Source organism: Notolepis coatsorum, assembly GCF_963971535.1.
Source record: "Notolepis coatsorum genome assembly, chromosome: 7".
Classification (NCBI taxonomy): Eukaryota; Metazoa; Chordata; class Actinopteri; order Aulopiformes; family Paralepididae; genus Notolepis; species Notolepis coatsorum.
The window spans coordinates 116,154,846-116,176,998 of record NC_140171.1 but is presented as its reverse complement, the minus strand read 5'-3'; the positions used below and the strand labels follow the sequence as shown (position 1 = coordinate 116,176,998).

General features: G+C 46.8%; 1 protein-coding gene across 3 annotated transcripts in view; it reads left to right on the top strand.

Moving 5' to 3' along the window:
* LOC311231446 (endonuclease V-like) overlaps positions 1-22,153 on the top strand; it is a 248,208-nt gene that overhangs the window by 135,691 nt on the left and 90,364 nt on the right. Inside the window, exon 8 of one of the 3 annotated variants that reach the window (XM_084318026.1) lies at positions 9,428-9,485. In XM_084318026.1, the coding sequence (XP_084174152.1) occupies positions 9,428-9,485 (58 nt within the window). Of the gene's footprint in view, positions 1-9,423; positions 9,501-22,153 lie in introns of all 3 variants that reach the window. The other 2 variants (XM_084318027.1, XM_084318028.1) reach the window with 2 other exon arrangements.

Genomic DNA, 22,153 nt, shown 5'->3' with positions numbered 1-22,153 from the left:
CATGAGCTGGGTGCAGGGGGTCACTAATGATTTTGTTTGTGCGTGTGATGGTGTGATGCTTGTGTATGGAGTCCAGGGTGGGGAGTTTGCAGTTGATGATTTTGGATGCCCTTTTTATGATCCTATCTAGTCTGTGTAGTGTGTGTTTGGGTGTGTTGCCGTACCATACAGTAATGGATAATGATATGATGTTTTGTATTATGGCTGTGTAGAATTGGACCATTAAATTCTTCCTGACCTTGTATTTCTTGAGTTGTCTGAGATGAAATAGTCTTTGATTGGCTGTTTTGAGTAGATGAGTGGTGTGATGGTCCCAGTTTAGTTTATTGCTGATGTATGTTCCTAGGTATTTGAATGTGTCTGTGGCTGAAATGGGTTGATTGTTGATGAGTGTAACTGAGGGGTACAATTCCCTGACTGTATTACTAGATATGATACTTACTACCACTACCTTTGTACTTTATATTCGGCCACCCAGTACTCGGCATAAATATATTATGATAAACACTCTCACGTAGATGAAACGGATCCAACACAAATGTACGAAGTCGAAGTATGCGTTTATTACTACACAGCAATGGTGTGTAGAGCAAGCACTTAATCACTTAATTACATTTATGAATTGAAATAGTATGCACTTTTATGGCAAAGAGTATTCGTCGGTATATCAATAGAGAATGTCCAATCTCTGATGGCGCAGGCGGTAAATATACGACCTGGAATAGTTAAGGAATAACAGCAATGATACTTTAATGATTATAAGACTGGATACACTAAGGGGGGTAATCCGGTCGCTTGTAAGACAACAGGAGTAGGAGGGGGGGGGGGGGGGGTAGAGTCTGGCTGCCTCGTCCGGCCAAGGGTATCCTGGGTGAACCCACAGTTGTGCAGCTCGGTGCGCCAGCGATCCTTGGACCACAGATGAAAGCAGGTGGACTCTCTGTGAGCCGGCTCTCTCCGGTCCACGGGGGAGAGACGTGAAGCGACCTCGTCTTGCAGAGCGTCTCCTCACCTTGCGTCCTCTCCAGGGGGGGGGGGTTCCAACACACGGCAGTGTCGGGGGTCTTTATCCATGGAATAATCACTGTACACAAAGCATAATCCGTGTTGTCTACGTAGAAGCTGTTCTTTACGCTGTGTCGGACCTCTTCGTCCGCTGCTGGGTCCTCTGCTACATTTTAGTACTGGGAGATTTCAATAGCGCCAATCTGAGAAAGGTATTGCCCGACTTCTATCAGCATGTGACTTGCAACACCAGAGGCGGTAACATCCTAGATCACTGTTACACGCAATTTAAAGGTGGCTACAAGGCTCATTCTGATAGTGGCTTTGGCAAGTCAGATCACGCATCCATTTTCCTTTCACCAAAGTACAGACAGAGAATTAAAAGTACTCCCGTAGTCTCGCGAGAGGTGCAGAAATGGGATCTGACGTCAGAAGAGACGATCCGGTCAGTGTTTCACCACACAGACTGGATTGTGTTCCGCGACACAGATAACATTAATGCCTACACGGAGACAGTGCTGGACTATGTCTGTACTAGGGTGAAAGAAACAATCCCCACTACCAAAATGAAAGTTTACCCAAATCAAAAACCCTGGGTAGACAAATCCGTCCGTGAAGCTCTGAGAGAGCGCACCAAAGCATACAATGACGGCCTAGTGGCAGGCAACATGAATGACCACAAGGTGGCGCGACACAACGTAAGGAGGACAGTGTCAGAGGCCAAACGGCGCTACAGGGATAAAATTGAACTCCAGTTTGAACAAGCTGACTCTAGAGCTATGTGGCAGGGGCTCAAAACGATGACAGACTACAAAGGCGCCTCCCTCAAACTGAACAGTGACATCTCCTTAGCAAACGACCTCAATACCTTCTATGCGAGGTTTGATGCTGGTAATAACAACACCAGCTCACAAGCCTCGGCAATGGGGGGGGGGGGGGTCGGCTGCTGATGGAGGCGCAGTGTTCAGGGTAACAGAGCATGAGGTGAGGCGGACCTTTAAAAAAGTGAATATCAGGAAGGCAGCAGGTCCGGACGGCATCCCCGGCCGCGTCCTAAAAGTCTGTGCCGACCAACTGGCCCCAGTATTCACTGACATATTTAACCTGTCCTTAGAACAGGCTGTCATCCCCACCTGCCTGAAGAAGTCCACTATTATCCCTGTACCCAAAAAATCCAAGCCTGCTTGCCTCAACGACTACCGCCCTGTAGCTCTCACCTCCATAGCCATGAAGTGCTTTGAGAAGCTAGTAAAGGGCTACATCTGCTCCTCCCTCCCCATCAACATGGACCCCCTGCAATTTGCATACCGCCCCAACAGGTCCACGGAGGACGCCATATCCCATGTGCTGCACACAGCAGCATCACACCTGGACAAGAGGCAGGGGAACTATGTGAGAATGCTATTCATCGACTACAGCTCGGCATTCAATACCATAGTCCCCTCCATACTCATAGCCAAGCTCAGGGACCTGGGCTTGGGCTATGACCTCTGCCAGTGGGTCTTGGACTTCCTGACTGGCAGACCCCAGGTGGTGAGAGCAGGCAACTGCACCTCCTCATCCATCACCCTCAACATAGGGGCCCCCCAGGGCTGTGTTCTGAGTCCCCTCCTCTACTCCCTGTACACACACGACTGTGTGGCTCAGCGGAGTAGCAATACAATCGTCAAATTTGCTGACGACACAGTGGTGGTGGGCCTGATCTCTGCCAACGACGAGAGGGCCTACCTGGAAGAGGTCAAGGTCCTGGCGGGATGGTGCCAGGAAAACAGCCTCTCCCTGAACGTCAGCAAAACAAAGGAGATGATTGTGGACTTCAGGAGGTCGGGGGTCAAGGACTACAGCCCCCTCAGCATCGACGGGGCACCGGTTGAGAGAGTCAACAGCTTCAAGTACCTCGGAGCCTACATATCCGAGGACTTGACATGGACCACACACATTAACAGTGTGGTGAAGAAGGCACGACAACGCCTCTACTTCCTCAGGCGCCTAAGGAAGTTCCAAGTCAGCCAGAAGATCCTTAAGAACTTCTACTCATGTACAATAGAGAGCATCTTGACCGGCAACATCACCTCCTGGTTTGGGAATAGCACTGCAAAAGACCAAAGCAGACTACAAAGAGTGACACGTTCAGCCGAACGCACAATTGGAGGGGGGCTCCCCACCCTCCAGAACATTTACTACAAGCGTTGCAAGGGCAAGGCTAAGAGAATCATTAAAGACTCCAGTCACCCGAACAACTGCCTCTTCGAACTGCTGCGGTCAGGCAAGCGATACAGGAGTCTCAAGGCGAGCACAGAAAGACTCAGAAGTAGCTTCTATCCCCAGGCCATCAGGCTGCTAAACGAACAATGAATGAACACTACACAACAACAACCACCAAACGCACATAGCACACACATCCACACGCACACACCCACTTTAAACAAACACACTGTAGCACCCACTCCACACACTTTATAGCACACACCCACTTTAAACAAACACACTGTAGCACCCACTCCCCACACTTTATATTTATGGATGAAGGATTGCACTACAACTCGTACACCTTACTGTAAATTGTACCTAAAATTGTACCTCATCCCATTTCTGCTTTGCACTAGATAGTACTGTACATTAGTACACTGCATAGTATTGTGTATTGTATATTATATGGTAACTCAGAACATTGTACATATGTCTATACCGAACACTGTGACCTCATTTTCTTCTTCTAAATTCATGCTATATTATGTTATTATGTTATTTGATACTATCTTGTCTAGCACAGTCTCTGGAGCGTAACAGTAAGAAGCATTTTGTATGAAAGTATTCTGTACTTCTGTATGACAACTATTAAAGAACTTGAACTTGAACTTGTTTCTGTAGTGCAAATGTAGCACAGCAGGGGCTGCACGTCGTTCCGAAGGGGAGGACTTCCCATTGGTAGATGGCTGGGTGCTCATCTCCTGGCTTCTCTCTCCATAGGAACCGTAACAGGGGCTTGTCCTCCTCTACTAATCTCACCTGCAGGAACATTCCTTTAATGTCCCCGCTGATGGCCACCTTTTCCTGGCGGAAGCGGAGTAGAACGCCGAGTAGGGAGGGGCCGAGTGTGGGACCGGGCAGTAACTCTTTATTCAGATTTTGGGATCCGATCTGGTAGCTGCAGTTAAATACTATGCGGTCTTTACCGTTGTGATGGACCTTGTGGTGAGGCACGTACCACGATTCAGTGGTCTGGTCAGCCTCTTTAATGTCCATCTTTGTGACGTGTCCCGCTGTGATGAGCTTCTCAATCTCAGCGCGGTATACACTCTCTTGGGCGGGGTTCTTGGCTAAGCGCCGCTCCGTGTTCAGCAGGTACCGTTCTGTGGCGTCTGTCTTGGCGTGGAAAGTAGGCATTCCTTCTCGCCGCAGGAGTGGCGTGGCGTATCTCAACACGCCGTTGACCGGGACTCTCTTGGTCCCTGTCTCGAGGAGGTGAATGGCGTAAATGTCATCTTTAGAGCAAATGTCTTTCTTTCCGTTCTTAAAGGGCATTTGTTCCAAGGTCCATAACCGCTCTACGTGTTGCAGGAGTGCGGTTTCTCCCTCTGTGACTCGGGAGTGGAGACATCTAGTGGCTGTACTTCGGTTGAGAGATTTGGCGAGCGGGCCTTGGAGAGTCCATCCCAAACGGGTCTCGACTGCTGCAGGACAGCCTCGGGGTCCGGTAGGAACCCGATCTATCGGGACAATGAGGTCTGCATGGTCGGAGCCTATCAACAGGGTCGGCATAGCATTGTCTATGAGCGGGATCGGTAACTTGCGCAGATGTGCATATTTCTCCATCAGCTTGGCGACGGGGTATGTGTACCGCGACAGTCCTATTTCTTGGCTGGTGAAAGCGTCTGTAATCTGGTACCGTCGCTCAGGCTGGCCGCTTGCTGCGATAGAGAATGAGACATTCTCGCCCTTTATCGTCTTCAAATCTCGTCTTATTGTCCGAATTGTCATTTGGGTTTCGCTTCCCCGCAGCCCTAGCTGGGCCGCAGCGGAGGCGAGCAGAAGGGTCTTCTCTGACCCGTCATCGAGGACGGCGTAAGTGTCCAGGACTTTATTCTGGTAGCTTAGTGTCACACGCACTACTTTTAGGAGTACTCGGGCTCCACTGCTGCTGGCGGGATCGATGTACATGACGCTCGCTTTGCTGCTGGATGGTGCGGGTGAAGGGCGCCGTCTGTTACTGTCGTGAAGTATGTCCAGATGGGCTCCATCGCACTTGGTGCACCTTTTCTTTAAGCGGCATTCGGCTGCCATGTGTGAGCGCGCACAGCGAAAACAGCGCTTGTTGGACTTTATCCATTGACTTGCTTCCTCCGCGTTCAGCTTGGGGAAGGAGTCACATTGCGCTAGCCAGTGTTCTTTCTCACAGTAGGGGCACACTATCTTCCACTTCTCCGTTCTGGAGGGGGTACTGTGGCTCCTGCTGCTCGGTACTGACTCCGATTGGTGCATCACAGTCACCGATCTTCTTCCATCATTTAGTCGTCTGGTTCCTTCTCTGGAGCCAGGGGTGCTCCGTCCGAATGTATCTAGCCGTAGGCTGCTGACTTCTCTCGCCAGGAAGTCTGCTAGATCGAGGAGGTTCGGTTCGGGGCCATTCGGGTCTCGGTGGTCTCTCTGCCGCCTAAAACGCTCCTGTCGAGCGGGCGGCAGCTTCTCCAAGATCCTTTCCACATTTGAGTTGGCGTAAAGTTCATGCCTCCCCTTCTCTCTCTGCGCTCCCAACATCCCTACCAGGGACTGCACTCTGATGGACAGGTCGTCCAGTGCTCGATTGTCTATTGCTGGGGGTAAGCGGTCGATATGTCGGATCTCCTGGATCACGTAATCCCATATGCGCCCATACCTCTGGTCCAATGCTACCAGCGCTGCTGTGTATGGGGTGGTGGAAGTCGCGTAGGCGAGCGCTATATTATGTGCGCGGGGTACCTTTAAGTGCTTCAGTAGGATGGCGTATTTATGGCGTTCATCCAATACATCCACCAACATGGTCTCCAGACACATGCGGAGTTCTGTATACTGGGCCCGGTTCTCTTGGGTGAAGTCGGGTACCATAGGCGTGCCAATGTATGACGCTGACTGTGGATACATCGGCGAGCGTTGGGGGAGAGGCCTCCTAGGTGAGTCTCCTCCCGCTCCTTGGTATGGGCTGGTACCGGCAGTGTACCATGGCCCGCTTGTCCAGGTGCTGTTCCTCGGTGCGGGTCGTGCGTCGTGCTCACCCGGGTATAGAGTCGGGGGTCTGTAGCGCAGCTCCGCGGGAGTATAGCCTGGGCTGTACCGGACCTCCTGGTCCGGTAGAGTACTGTGCTGTCGTCGGGCGTGGTTCTCCTCCTCTTCCTCTTCGTCTTCAGTTAGGTCATCCAGTGCTTGTAGTCTCTGGTTTAGCCTCTCCACAGGATATGCTGCCCCTTCCCGGTTGCTAGGTCTCGCTTGGACCGGTGGGGGGAGGTGGTCTGTGGGGGGTATAGACCTCGTCTGTTGGTCAAGTTCAGGGTTGTTTACTCGGCTAGGGGATGCCGCCCTGGAGGTGTGTCTAGACGAGTTCCTGGAGCCTCTGGCGGAGGGAGAGGGTGTTGTCCGTCTGATCAGCTGTTCTATTAGTTGCGCTTGCTGTCTGTCGCGCTCTGCGTCCCGTAGAGCACCAGCAGCTGCTCGCTGGCTGTCTGCTCGGTCTCGGGCCACATTCTCTTCCCTCTGAATGCGTCTTATTTCTAGACGTATATGCTCTTCTTCGCTCCGCTGCTGGATCTGCAGTCGGTCGCGTTCAGCAGCGGCGTTCAGGCTGATGAGGAAGGCCTGCTGTAGGGTCCTCTCTGCCTCGCTGGGAGAAGGCGGTTGTATAGGGGAGCCTTCCCTCGGGGTACTCCTTGCGGAGCCTTGGAGCTCTATCTCCACGGTGCTCTCCCCGTCTTCTTCCGTGCCGAGTTCTCTCTCGGTAGCGTTGTATTCCTCCCGGGACTCATCAGGGACTACTTCTTCAGTACTGGCGGGGTGTGAAGTCATGTCTGGTTCCCACTGGTCCCCACCGTGAACTTGGTCAGTTACATTAGAACCCGTAGGGGCCTCTATGGTCGGGGTAGTCTGGGCGTTGGGGTTAGACATACTTTTACTTTCTAGTTTTACCGCGTTTACTGTTAGTAGAAGACTAGGTTGTTGACTGACAGCGTAAGCCTCTAAGTACTGAGGGAGCCGTCGTTCGCGCTGCGGGCGTTGGTTAGGAGGATCGTTTCGTGGAGTGTTCATCATAGGCCATTTCAATATTAATAACACTATATTAATATTACACTAATTACCCTCCGGCTCGAAGGACCAATTGTAACTGAGGGGTACAATTCCCTGACTGTATTACTAGATATGATACTTACTACCACTACCTTTGTACTTTATATTCGGCCACCCAGTACTCGGCATAAATATATTATGATAAACACTCTCACGTAGATGAAACGGATCCAACACAAATGTACGAAGTCGAAGTATGCGTTTATTACTACACAGCAATGGTGTGTAGAGCAAGCACTTAATCACTTAATTACATTTATGAATTGAAATAGTATGCACTTTTATGGCAAAGAGTATTCGTCGGTATATCAATAGAGAATGTCCAATCTCTGATGGCGCAGGCGGTAAATATACGACCTGGAATAGTTAAGGAATAACAGCAATGATACTTTAATGATTATAAGACTGGATACACTAAGGGGGGTAATCCGGTCGCTTGTAAGACAACAGGAGTAGGAGGGGGGGGGGGGGGGGTAGAGTCTGGCTGCCTCGTCCGGCCAAGGGTATCCTGGGTGAACCCACAGTTGTGCAGCTCGGTGCGCCAGCGATCCTTGGACCACAGATGAAAGCAGGTGGACTCTCTGTGAGCCGGCTCTCTCCGGTCCACGGGGGAGAGACGTGAAGCGACCTCGTCTTGCAGAGCGTCTCCTCACCTTGCGTCCTCTCCAGGGGGGGGGGGTTCCAACACACGGCAGTGTCGGGGGTCTTTATCCATGGAATAATCACTGTACACAAAGCATAATCCGTGCCTGGGAAGGCGGGCTGTCGTCGGTAGAATAATCCGGTATACAGGTCCACTCGCTCGTCGGCTCTGGGGCTCCTCGGATGCAGTCTCACATGGGGTCGAGCATCCTGGATAAGCAGCCAGTTCTCTGCCCGAAACGATGGGGTACTGACTACGGTAGTATTCTCACCGCACGAAGCACTACATATGAATAGACTATTATTAGCTTAATAGACTACGTCCAACTCGACGATATAGTGCCAAATATGACTATTCAAATATTAATATACACGATGTCTCAATACCGATGGTAGGCCGAACTTGGCCTTACTCCCACACGTGGCGTTGCGGGGAGGCTTTACGTCTGTCACTCTATTGGAGGGTAAGAAACTGGACTGAAAAGGAAGTCCTACTTTAGTAGCGCAGTATATATACGCACTATGAACAAATAGTACCGTTAGTGGTGCGGTAGCCAGATTCCTACGCGGAACTAGGACTTGTTCGTACATGTTGAGCGGTACGTTTGAACTGGGTCTGGGGGGTATGGCAGCCTGGCACCAAGGTCTCGACCAATAGTAGAATGGAGACTATTATGGGATGTTCAGTAGGCTAGAATGGATATTCAATGCATATTGTACAAGGAATATACAAGGGATATCAGGGAATATTAGAGAATATACAAATACAATTAAATATATATATATAAATAAATATATATATTCGGTTTAATCTGGCCCTTCACAACAATGAGCATGGGTGTTTTAGTGGGTGACATCTGGGGCGGGGTTATATTACTGACGTAATTGGCCCACTGACAGCATCACACCTGCATTCTGCACCTGACTGAGAGAGAGAGAGAGAGAGAGAGAGAGAGAGAGAGAGAGAGAGAGAGAGAGAGAGAGAGAGAGAGAGAGGGAGAAAGGGGGGGCGGCAGGTAGGAACCGTGAGAAGAAAGGAGCCATGAGAAGAAAGGGATTAACTTAGCTGATATACATTTAAGAATGAGTAATTCGCTTTTGGTTTAAATTTAATTTAAATTTTTTTAATGGTTTGTATAGCTATTTTAGAAGATTACAAATGTGAATAATTATTTTTTAGTTATTTCTCTTTTAGAATACTGTTTTTGAACCTTCATTTTGTTAAGAATATAGGACAGGCATGTATACGCATTATGCTTCAGCATGTTCCTTTTCAGTCACTGCCAAATCAAAGATTGTTGAATGATTGTACATATTGTATTGTGTGTGATGACTGAATAAAACTACTACTACTACTAAATGCTCCTGACATCTTTCTTTCTTTCTCTCACTATCCCTCTCTCTCTCTTTCTCTCATTCTTCCTCTCCCTCTACATTCTTCTCTTCCTTCTTTCCTTGCAGGCAGACATTCGCTCCAGGGAATACCTTCGCATTCACTTCCCTGCTGCAGACACATGAAACAGGTTGGTGTTGAAGAAGTGGGTCTATAATAACACATGTATACCTACACACACACACACACACACACACACACACACACACACACACACACACACACACATGCACACACACACGTGCACACACACACACACATGCAGACACACACTACACACCATATTGTATGTCTCACGTATCTCACTGCACAGCACATGCACTCATTCATCCATCCAGGCTTTTCTCTAAATGCTTATTTTCATCTGAATCTTAACTTTAACGTTAACTTTGAATGATAGAGAGTGATAGAAGGATTCCCATCCACCCTGTTGGATTTTGATCATAATCAGCCAGTATTACCTCTTTATCTCTGTGTTCGTGTAGTTCCTGCGTTGTGTTTATTTCTCTCTCCGACGTCGACCTTCTCATACTGGCTGTACAATCTTTGTCATTCCCCTTTAATGCAATCCGTAATCATAATAATTCGACACTGGCAGCCTGATACCTTTCTCGGAAAAACTTTGTTTATTCCATAAACAAAGCCTCGTACAAGATGGAAAACAGTGCTGTATTGTCCTTGAAATGTCTTTGAAAGAAACTAAATTCATTATTCTAATGATCTCCTGTTACCCCGCTCGGTGGTCGTCGCGGCCTTGTCGTAGCCAACCACCATCTCTGCTAGTGATGATGTGTCATCTTCTCCATTGCTCCCCCCCCCCCCCCCTTTGCGAGGGGAGGAGGGAGCCGTTTCAAAGTCTCTGGATCAACTCTTCTCCTCTGTGTGTCGTAGCTGAATCTAACTTACACCCGGAAGAACTCACATTATATTATTCTCACCATAGCAACGACCCTCTCCTCGTTACTATGTGACGCGCTGTCTTTGACCACAGCTATTTGACCCAGATCACTATAGCAACGGCAATGTTGATATTAACTTACCCCAAACAAACGCTGTGGCTATCAGCTGTTGATGATAACAGCACAGCCTCATCTGCAGGTTGTTAATCAGCTCACACTCTCTCTCTGTTATCCTCCTCCTCTGAGATGACTGAGTAGATGCTGTCATCCACCAATATTTTACATTATATACACCTTGAAAAACCTATATTTCCTTCAACCCTACTGTTCCACGAGACTAAAACCTCAAATGAAACAATAGCTGGGACATTCTAACAGTACTTCCCTGCTCAATGGCTCCCCTGGTGGCCTGAAATATTTGCAAACCGCACATCGTATCAAAGGTTGTTAATGAGTTTCATTGCCCAATTACGCATGTAGATGAGCAGCATATTGTAGATAGCACAAGGTCTATGCAACTCATGAGGATGTTTGATATGAGGCTCTTAGATGTATTACTGGTGAAACCTACAGTACCATCATTGTACTCTCTATGAAAAGGTCTGCTGGTCCTCTCTCTCTGTGAGGTGGGATAAACATTGGTATATGTTTATTTAAAAAACACTTAACAAATTACCAACTTACATTACCTCACTACACGTTCCTCAATGTAGGAGCTTATCAAACCTGCTCTCAGGACTGGATCACACTACATGTTCCTCAATGTAGGAGTTTATCAAACCTGCTCTCAGGATTGGATCACACTACATGTTCCTCGACCTCGGGTCGATTCAGAACTTGCAGCTAAAAGACTGCTTTTAGCTTTTGTGCTCCGGACTCATGAACTAAAGTTACTAAACTAAACTACAAAGCACTTCTAATATTGACTCTCTTGTGACACTGGGAAATTTCAGAAATGTGCTTTTACACATTTTGATTTGTCTTTGCTTTTGTTATTTCTTTGTTGTTTTTGTATTGCTTTCTGCCTATCCCTACACTCCCTTGCCCCCCGGTACCTAGCCGACCTCCTCCATCCCTACATCCCACCCCGGAGGCTGCGGTCCTCTGACTCTGGTCTCTCCTCTCCATGCCCACCACCAACCTACGCACTCGGTCCCAGAGCCTTCTGTTTAGCTGCACCCACCCTCTGGAACTCCCTCCCTCCAGACATCCGCAACACTACATCCCTGGACTCCTTCAAATCACTACTCAAATCTCACCTCTTCACCAAATGTATTAACGACTTTGCCTGACTTCCCTCCTTTACCCAACTGTCCCTCTGATTCCCTTCCCCTCAGTGTGTCTCCCTCTTTACATGATGGAGGTATATGTCCCTTCACATGTCTCAATATTAAAGCGATCATTGAAATTATGGCCTGTACACGTCAACATCATGCCAGACAATGTTTAAATGGGGCCTGGGTTCAAAGTGAACCTGGACGTTGAATAGAATAGAATAGAAGTACTTTATTGATCCCGAGGGAAATTCAGAACTACAGATCGCTCACAGTAAACATTTAGGTAGTCAAAAATCACAAATCACAAATAAGAATAAAAATACACTCAGGGATATATACATTCTAAATTATGTATATACATTCTCAAGTTTTGTAGAATGGTCGAGAGAGAGAGAGAGAGAGAGAGAGAGAGAGAGAGAGAGAGAGAGATGGAGAGCCTTTCATCCTGTGTTCGTCCTATGAAATAACGGCAAACACCACCCAACTTGACCCAGCCTACCTTCTGTTAGTCGTCAAAGCTGCAGACGTGCACACTGTATGTGTTTAGACCTGCATTCTTCTTCTCGTACCTCTCGTGTTTTCAACTATACTTTCAGACATGTATCGAATCCCGCATTCTATACCAGTACATCGACACTAATGTTAATCATCTATACGGTGGTGCATTTCATCTCGCAACACGTGGGTACAGTATGTCCGTATAGAATACCCCCCCCCCCATAGAACCCCCTCTCTGACGTGTGGAATCCTCCCAGCACTCCGGTCTCTTTGATCACCCTCTCTACAAAGACCAGAGACGGGGGAGAAGGGCTTTGCGCTGAGTCGGCAGGGCTTCATCCGCTTCCTCTTGACCTTAACCTGTCTTTAACCTCCTCTGCTGCGGTTACTAGTTACTGCTGCTGGCCAGTATGACTTACTACCATAGTGTCTTTATACCTGTACATATTAATAACACTCAGAGGTTGCAGCTATTTTGTGCTATTTTAGGTTTGCCTGGTTTAATTGTGTAATAATGCATGTAACACCTCAACCCTGTATTGTAAAATGCAGTGATATAAAAAGAAATGTAATAATTAAAGGACAACCTGGCCTATCAGAATATAATAGCTTCAGCTTTGTCAGATCAATGTATACATGAGTTATATAACTATATATAGTATTATACATATCAAATATATATATAGAAATATATACTGTATCAAAGAATTGTATTGAAAAAAACATAGATAACAATAAAGAACTAAATATTTGTCTCAAATATGTATTCTATCAAGACTTAGGAATTAGGGGGGGGGGGGGGTTAAGTCCTAACTTATACGCATAAAAAACGATTGAAATGTTTGCCACAGAAGTCATTTAATTTTTCAATCTGTTAGTTGGCCTGGTCACACCGTGGTGCTGTCAGACCCGGATACTGTTAGTTGGCCTGGTCACACCGTGGTGCTGTCAGACCCGGATACTGTTAGTTGGCCTGGTCACACCGTGGTGCTGTCAGACCCGGATACTGTTAGTTGGCCTGGTCACACCGTGGTGCTGTCAGACCCGGATACTGTTAGTTGGCCTGGTCACACCGTAGTGCTGTCAGACCCGGATATTGTTAGTTGGCCTGGTCACACCGTGGTGCTGTCAGACCCGGATACTGTTAGTTGGCCTGGTCACACCGTGGTGCTGTCAGACCCGGATACTGTTAGTTGGCCTGGTCACACCGTAGTGCTGTCAGACCCGGATACTGTTAGTTGGCCTGGTCACACCGTGGTGCTGTCAGACCCGGATACTGTTAGTTGGCCTGGTCACACCGTGGTGCTGTCAGACCCGGATACTGTTAGTTGGCCTGGTCACACCGTGGTGCTGTCAGACCCGGATACTGTTAGTTGGCCTGGTCACACCGTAGTGCTGTCAGACCCGGATACTGTTAGTTGGCCTGGTCACACCGTGGTGCTGTCAGACCCGGATACTGTTAGTTGGCCTGGTCACACCGTGGTGCTGTCAGACCCGGATACGGGTCCGGCGACTCCAGAGGGTTTAATACTACAACTTTGTACATACATCTGATTAGCACTCTACTCAATAGTACTCATTTATATATTTTATACCCAGTTTAATCACCTGTACATTGTATATTAGAAGATGCCAACTTCTTTTCGTTGTACTGTACTCGTGCTGTATAATGACAATACATTTGAGAAGTCTAATCTAATCTACTGACCAGGGGCTTCAGAGAACACAATTGTGTAAGACAGTCCATTTGAGTATCTCGTGGATCATTCGTGATTTGTTGATGGCAGAACTAGCGAGAGCTTTAGCAAGCCTGTGGCTGAGTCTGGCTTTCTTTTCAGGTCTATGAGCTCCTAATGGCTCTGGCGCCTCAAGGAACAAAGTCATCTATCTGGTTTAGTATTTAGAACAGCTGGGGAGTAAGAAACAAATTAGATTAGATTCAAATGTATTGTCATCATACAAGTCACAACTTGTCATCAAGTACAGTACAATGAAAAGAGGTTTGGCATCCAACCAGAGTGCAAATGTAACAGTAGTGCAATAGTAATATACAATGTACTGGTGATTAAGGTGGGTACAAGATATATAAACGAGTACTACTGAGTAATAGTGCTAATCAGATGTATGTACAGAGTTGTAGTATTAATATGTACAGTGATACAGGTATAAAGACACTATGGTGGTAAGTCATACTGGCCAGCAGCGTAACTGGTCAGAGTAGGTAAGGGATGTGTACAGAATTATTACATACTAATCTGCAAACAGTCAAATCAAGTCTGCCCTTTCAGCGTTTTCAGGGGAAACAATGCTCCTCTGTTTAGTGCAACTAATGGAAGCAATGCTCCTCTGTTTAGTGCAACTAATGGGAGCAATGCTCCTCTGTTTAGTGCAACTAATGGAAGCAATGCTCCTCTGTTTAAAGCAACTAATGGAAGCAAGGCTCCTCTGTTTGAAGCAACTAATGGAAGCAAAGCTCCTCTGTTTAAAGCAACTAATGGAAGCAATGCTCCTCTGTTTAAAGCAACTAATGGAAGCAATGCTCCTCTGTTTAAAGCAACTAATGGAAGCAAGGCTCTTCTGTTTAAAGCAACTAATGGAAGCAATGCTCCTCTGTTTAATGCAACTAATGGAAGCAATGCTCCTCTGTTTAATGCAATTAATGGAAACAAAGCTCCTCTGTTTAAAGCAACTAATGGAAGCAAAGCTCCTCTGTTTAAAGCAACTAATGGAAGCAATGCTCCTCTGTTTAAAGCAACTAATGGAAGCAATGCTCCTCTGTTTAGTGCATCGAGGACAGACTACAGACAGAGTCTGTGTTGCGAGGCAGATTCCTGCGGAGAAAATAAGAAAATGGTAGACCTATAGCCCACAACTCCCGGGCCCTGTATCCAATCTGTTCCACCTGAGAGAGAGTCTCGGAGAGAGAGAGAACAACCGGTCACCTGTCTGGGGTTGGTGGCCCCGCCTGGCAGGACAGAAATAGGATTTGTACCTGTCTGAAACAGAGAAGAGAGGGAGGAAGAAAGATGAAAGACTGAGCAGCAGGATCAGAGATGAAGAGAGATGTGAAACAATAGGGGTGGAGGTGGGAGCGAGAGAGAGTGTGATGGAATGAGGAAAAATCGATGTGTGTGTGTGTGTGTGTGTGTGTGTGTGTGTGTGTGTGTGTGTGTGTGTGTGTGTGTGTGTGTGTGTGTGTGTGTGTGTGTGTGTGTGTGTGTGTGTGTGTGTGTGTGTGTGTGTGTGTGTGTGTGTGTGTGTGTGTGTGTGTGTGTGTGTGTGTGTGTGTGTGTGTGTGTGTGAGAGACAGCAGCTTACAGCAAAATAGGTAGACGGTACTGTACCTTTTTAGCAGTGTGGGTTGAGGGAGTGATATGCCAATAGTTTCTATACGTACATCCCTCTGTAGAAACAGCTATTGACTCGTGTGTATCCAAGTTCAGCCGTCCTATCTCACTCAAACCCACTCGTAATAAGCCCTGCCCCCATGAGATGTAATTGAATGCCACAGGTGATAAGACGTTGAGCCCCCGACCAGACTTGTATAGGCTAGTTCTCCCTCTCTCCTCGTCTGAAAGCCTTGCGAGCACCACACCATCCAACGCATGATTTATTTAAAAAAAGTTTTCACTTAAGTTCATGCTGTTATACATACTTTTCTGCCCCTTTCCAAGTTTTTCCAAAATGTCATGTCATGGGAGCACCTCATTAAAAACGTACTGTCACACTTGAGTAGGCGGGGGAAGCACTCAGAATCTGGCAGGATTCGGCTGGAGAGATATTCGGCTGGATTGCTTCTTTCATCGCTCTCCCCTCTGGTGCCGTTGCAGAGCTTTTTAAACAGCAGAAAGTTGACAGCATGTCGATACGCTGCTGTCTGACATTCTTCAACGTCTTGTATACGACTCTACCTCACCGTTTAACTGGGGCGATTCAGAATCACCTGTGGAATGTAATGTGCTGCATCGAGGGTCGACTGTGTGTGTGTGTGTGTGTGTGTGTGTGTGTGTGTGTGTGTGTGTGTGTGTGTGTGTGTGTGTGTGTGTGTGTGTGTGTGTGTGTGTGTGTGTGTGTGTGTGTGTGTGTGTGTGTGTGTGTGTGTGTGTGCCTGCGTGTGTGTGTGTGTGTGCGTGTGTGCGTGTGTATTCAGTAGCCTCCAGGCAGGATGGCTGTCACAGGCGATCAGCCCCTCACAGTGGAGGAAAGAGCTTTGATGCAAGTAAAGATCCAGGGACACATTCACACTACTTTAGAGTTTTTAAGAGTTCTCTCTCTCTCTCTCTTTCTGTCTCTCTCTCTCTCTCCCTGCCTCTGGTTAGTGGTGTGTGGATGTGTGCGCGTGTAAAAATAGAAATAGAAATGTCAAAATTAAAGCAAAATAGGTGCGGCAGTGGCTCGGGAGGTAGAGCAGTCGTCTGGTTATCTGGAGGTTCCTGGTTCGATTCCCGCTCATCCCGGGTAGTGTGTCGAAGTGTCCTTGAGCAAGACACTTAACCCCTAACTGTTCCCGAAGAGCAGGTTGGCACCTTGCATGGTTGCCTCCGCCGTCGGTGTGTGAATGTGCGAGTGAATGGGTTAAATGTGAGGAACTAATTGTAAAGCGCTATATAAATGCAGCCATTTACCATTTGCATGATGCTCTTAGCATAAGAATCCCTTCTAGGCCCTTCTCTTCTCATCTCATTTAATCCCATCTCATTTCCTCTCTCTCATCCCTGTCTGTTCTCCTCCTTCCAATTCCTCTAATTTTTTTCTCTCCGTTCTCACTTTTATTTATTTTTACTTTCACACCTGTCTGGCATGTTGTCCTTTTGACCAGCTCTGTCGTTTTTTTCTCTCTTCCCGCCTTCACCCTTAGTTCTGTTCACTTGTTTACACCCCTCTCTCTTTCTCTCTCTCTCTTTCTCTCTCTCTCTCATCTCTCATCCCTCTCTCTCTCTCTCTGCCCTACTGTAGCTCCACTCTTCCTCTCACTCTCGTCGCCCCCTACATTTACGCAATTAAATGTAGATGTGTTAATTAGTAAATAGAATAGTACATAATTGAATCATTTAGAAATTATTACATAGTGTCAACTGACGGGAGAGATATTGTAATCCGTTGTGTGTGTGTGTGTGTGTGTGTGTGTGTGTGTGTGTGTGTGTGTGTGTGTGTGTGTGTGTGTGTGTGTGTGTGTGTGTGTGTGTGTGTGTGTGTGTGTGTGTGTGTGTGTGTGTGTGTGTGTGTGTGTGTGTGTGTGTGTGTGTGTGTGTGTGTGCGCGTGTGTGTGTGTTGATTGGGGAATTGAGAGAATAGATGATAAGGAAGGGGATAAATCAAGCAGTGTTGGTGAAGAGCGGTTTAAAGAGAGAGGGGGGTGGAGGGAGAGTCCATCTCTTGTTTCTAGTGGTGTTCTGTCATCCATTTACAACTAAAGGGGGGGGGGGAGGGGTTGTGCATCTGTAGAGCAACAGGGGAGGTAGAGAAGGAGAAGGTAAAGGAGGAAGTAGAGAATGAGGAGGTAGAGAAGAAGGAGGTAGAGAAGGAGGAGGTAGAGAAGGAAGATGTAGAGAAGGGGAGGTAGAAAGGGAGGAGGTAGAAAAGATGGAGGTAGAGAAGGGAGATGTAGAGAAGCAGGAGGTAGAGAAGAGGGAGGTAGAGAAGGAGAAGGTAAACAAGGAGGTAGAAAAGGAGGAGGTAGTGAAGAGGGAGGTAGAGAAGGAGGAGGTAAAGGAGGAGGTAGAGAAGGAGGAAGTAGAGGAGGAGGTAGAGAAGAGGGAGGTAGAGAAGGAGAAGGTAAAGGAGGAGGTAGAGAAGAGGGAGTTAGAGAAGGAGGAAGTAGAGAAGGAGGTAGAGAAGGAGGGGGTATAGAAGAGGGAGGTAGAGAAGGAGAAGGTAAAGGAGGAGGTAGAGAAGAGGGAGTTAGATAAGGAGGAAGTAGAGAAGGAGGAGGTAGAGAAGAGGGAGGTAGATAAGGAGGAGGTAGAGAAGGAGGAGGTAGTGAAGAGGGAGGTAGATAAGGAGGAGGTAGAGAAGGAGGAGGTAGAGAAGAGGGAGGTAGATAAGGAGGAGGTAGAGAAGGAGGAGGTAGTGAAGAGGGAGGTAGAGAAGAGGGAGGTAGAGAAGGAGATGGTAGATACGGAGGAGGTAGAGAAGGAGGCTGTAAAGAAGGAGGCGGTAGAGAAGGTAAATGAGGTTGAGAAGAGGGATGTAGAGAAGGAGATGTAAAGGAGGAGGTAGAAAAGGAGGAGGTAGAGAAGAGGGAGGTAGAGAAGGAGGAGGTAGAGAAGAGGGATGTAGAGAAGGAGGAGGTAGAGAAGGAGGAGGTAGAGAAGAGGGGTAGAGAAGGAGGAGGTAGAGAAGAGGGAGGTAGAGAAGAGGGATGTAGAGAAGGAGGAGGTAGAGAAGAGGGAGGTAGAGAACGAGGAGGTAGAGAAGGAGGAGGTAGAGAAGGAGGAGGTAAAGAAGAGGGAGGTAGAGAAGGAGGAGGTAGAGAAGAGGGAGGTAGAGAAGGAGGAGGTAGAGAAGGAGGAGGTAGAGAAGAGGGATGTAGAGAAGGAGGAGGTAGAGAAGAGGGATGTAGAGAAGGAGGAGGTAAAGCGGGGGAACCAATAAGGAGGAAGGTGCTAAAGGCAAAAAAGCCAATGAATGATATGAAGCGGAAGCCTGCGAAAGGAGTAATGACCCCCCTCCCCTCCCCCTCTCTCTCTACCCATCCATCTCTCCTCACGTCTGTCTGATGCGGCGGAGAGGAACCGCAATCGTTTCATCATGCCTGGCCTCACGCAGGAAAACCCTCAGCACACATCGTGTCGCCTCCCTACAGCAGAACACCTCCGAGCCCCGCCCCCCACCCCCCACCCCCCCTCAAGTCTTGATGAATTGCCACCACCTGCCTCATCTTTCACCATTGCGTATAAAGAGACGCCCTGTGCTCCTCAGCCATAGCAAGAACAATAGCCCAGGCCCTCAGAATGAGAGATGGGAAGATGGAAAGAGAAGTGGAGTGGCGATGGTGTGAAGGGGAGGAGGTATGTGTGTGTGTGGGGGGGGGGGGTGCTTCATACAGGAGTTGTTGACGGAACCAGAAGAGAAAGAGACAGCATGCGATACAGAGAGACAAAGACTACATGCGATACCGGGAGACAGAGACAACATGTGATACTGAAAGAGACAGAGACAACATGTGATACTGAAAGAGAGAGACAACATGTGATACTGAAAGAGACAGACAACATGCGATACTGAAAGAGACAGAGACAACATGTGATACTGAAAGAGACAGAGACAACATGCGATACTGAAAGAGACAGAGACAACATGCGATACTGAAAGAGACAGACAACATGTGATACTGAAAGAGACAGACAACATGTGATACTGAAAGACAGAGACAACATGCAATACTGAAAGAGAGAGACAACATGTGATACTGAAAGAGAGAGACAACATGTGATACTGAAAGATACAGAGACAACATGTGATACTGAAAGAGACAGAGACAACATGCAATACTGAAAGAGACAGAGACAACATGCGATACTGAAAGAGACAGAGACAACATGTGATACTGAAAGAGACAGAGACAACATGTGATACTGAAAGAGACAGAGACAACATGTGATACTGAAAGAGACAGACAACATGTGATACTGAAAGAGAGAGAGACAACATGTGATACTGAAAGAGACAGACAACATGCGATACTGAAAGAGAGAGAGACAACATGTGATACTGAAAGAGAGAGAGACAACATGTGATACTGAAAGATACAGAGACAACATGTGATACTGAAAGAGACAGAGACAACATGCAATACTGAAAGAGACAGAGACAACATGTGATACTGAAAGAGACAGACAACATGTGATACTGAAAGAGACAGAGACAACATGCGATACTGAAAGAGACAGAGACAACATGCGATACTGAAAGAGACAGACAACATGTGATACTGAAAGAGAGAGACAACATGTGATACTGAAAGAGACAGAGACAACATGTGATACTGAAAGAGACACAGACAACATGTGATACTGAAAGAGACAGACAACATGTGATACTGAAAGAGACAGAGACAACATGTGATACTGAAAGACAGAGACAACATGTGATACTGAAAGAGACAGAGACAACATGTGATACTGAAAGAGACAGACAACATGTGATACTGAAAGAGACAGACAACATGCGATACTGAAAGAGACAGACAACATGCGATACTGAAAGAGAGAGAGACAACATGCGATACTGAAAGAGACAGAGACAACATGCGATACTGAAAGAGACAGAGACAACATGCGATACCGGGAGACAGAGACAACATGTGATACTGAAAGAGACAGAGACAACATGTGATACTGAAAGAGACAGAGACAACATGTGATACTGAAAGAGAGAGACAACATGCAATACTGAAAGAGACAGAGACAACATGCGATACTGAAAGACAGAGACAACATGTGATACTGAAAGAGAGAGACAACATGTGATACTGAAAGAGAGAGACAACATGCAATACTGAAAGAGACAGAGACAACATGTGATACTGAAAGAGAGAGACAACATGTGATACTGAAAGAGACAGAGACAACATGTGATACTGAAAGAGAGAGAGACAACATGCGATACTGAAAGAGAGAGACAACATGTGATACTGAAAGAGACAGACAACATGTGATACTGAAAGAGACAGAGACAACATGTGATACTGAAAGAGACAGAGACAACATGCGATACTGAAAGAGACAGAGACAACATGTGATACTGAAAGAGACAGAGACAACATGTGATACAGAAAGAGACAGAGACAACATGCGATACTGAAAGAGACAGAGACAACATGTGATACTGAAAGAGACAGAGACAACATGCGATTCTGAAAGAGACAGAGACAACATGCAATACTGAAAGAGAGAGAGACAACATGCGATACTGAAAGAGAGAGACAACATGTGATACTGAAAGAGACAGAGACAACATGTGATACTGAAAGAGACAGAGACAACATGCGATTCTGAAAGAGACAGAGACAACATGCAATACTGAAAGAGAGAGAGACAACATGCGATACTGAAAGAGAGAGACAACATGTGATACTGAAAGAGACAGACAACATGTGATACTGAAAGAGACAGAGACAACATGTGATACTGAAAGAGACAGAGACAACATGCGATACTGAAAGAGACAGAGACAACATGTGATACTGAAAGAGACAGAGACAACATGCGATACTGAAAGAGAGAGACAACATGTGATACTGAAAGAGAGAGAGACAACATGCGATACTGAAAGAGACAGAGACAACATGTGATACAGAAAGAGACAGAGACAACATGTGATACAGAAAGAGAGAGAGACAACATGCGATACTGAAAGAGAGAGAGACAACATGTGATACTGAAAGAGAGAGAGACAACATGCGATACTGAAAGAGAGAGAGACAACATGTGATACTGAAAGAGAGAGAGACAACATGTGATACTGAAAGAGACAGAGACAACATGTGATACTGAAAGAGACAGAGACAACATGTGATACTGAAAGAGAGAGAGACAACATGCGGTACTGAAAGAGAGAGAGACAACATGCGATACTGAAAGAGACAGAGACAACATGTGATACTGAAAGAGAGAGAGACAACATGTGATACAGAGAGACAAAGACTACATGCGATACCGGGAGACAGAGACAACTTGTGATACTGAAAGAGAGAGAGACAACATGCAATACTGAAAGAGACAGAGACAACATGTGATACTGAAAGAGAGAGACAACATGCGATACTGAAAGAGACAGAGACAACATGCGATACTGAAAGAGACAGAGACACCATGTGATACTGAAATAGACAGAGACAACATGTGATACAGAAAGACAGAGACAACATGCGATACTGAAAGAGACAGACAACATGTGATACTGAAAGAGACAGAGACAACATGCGATACTGAAAGAGAGAGAGACAACATGTGATACTGAAAGAGACAGAGACAACATGTGATACAGAAAGAGACAGACAACATGTGATACTGAAAGAGAGAGACAACATGCGATACAGAAAGACAGAGACAACATGCGATACTGAAAGAGAGAGACAACATGCGATACTGAAAGAGACAGAGACAACATGCAATACTGAA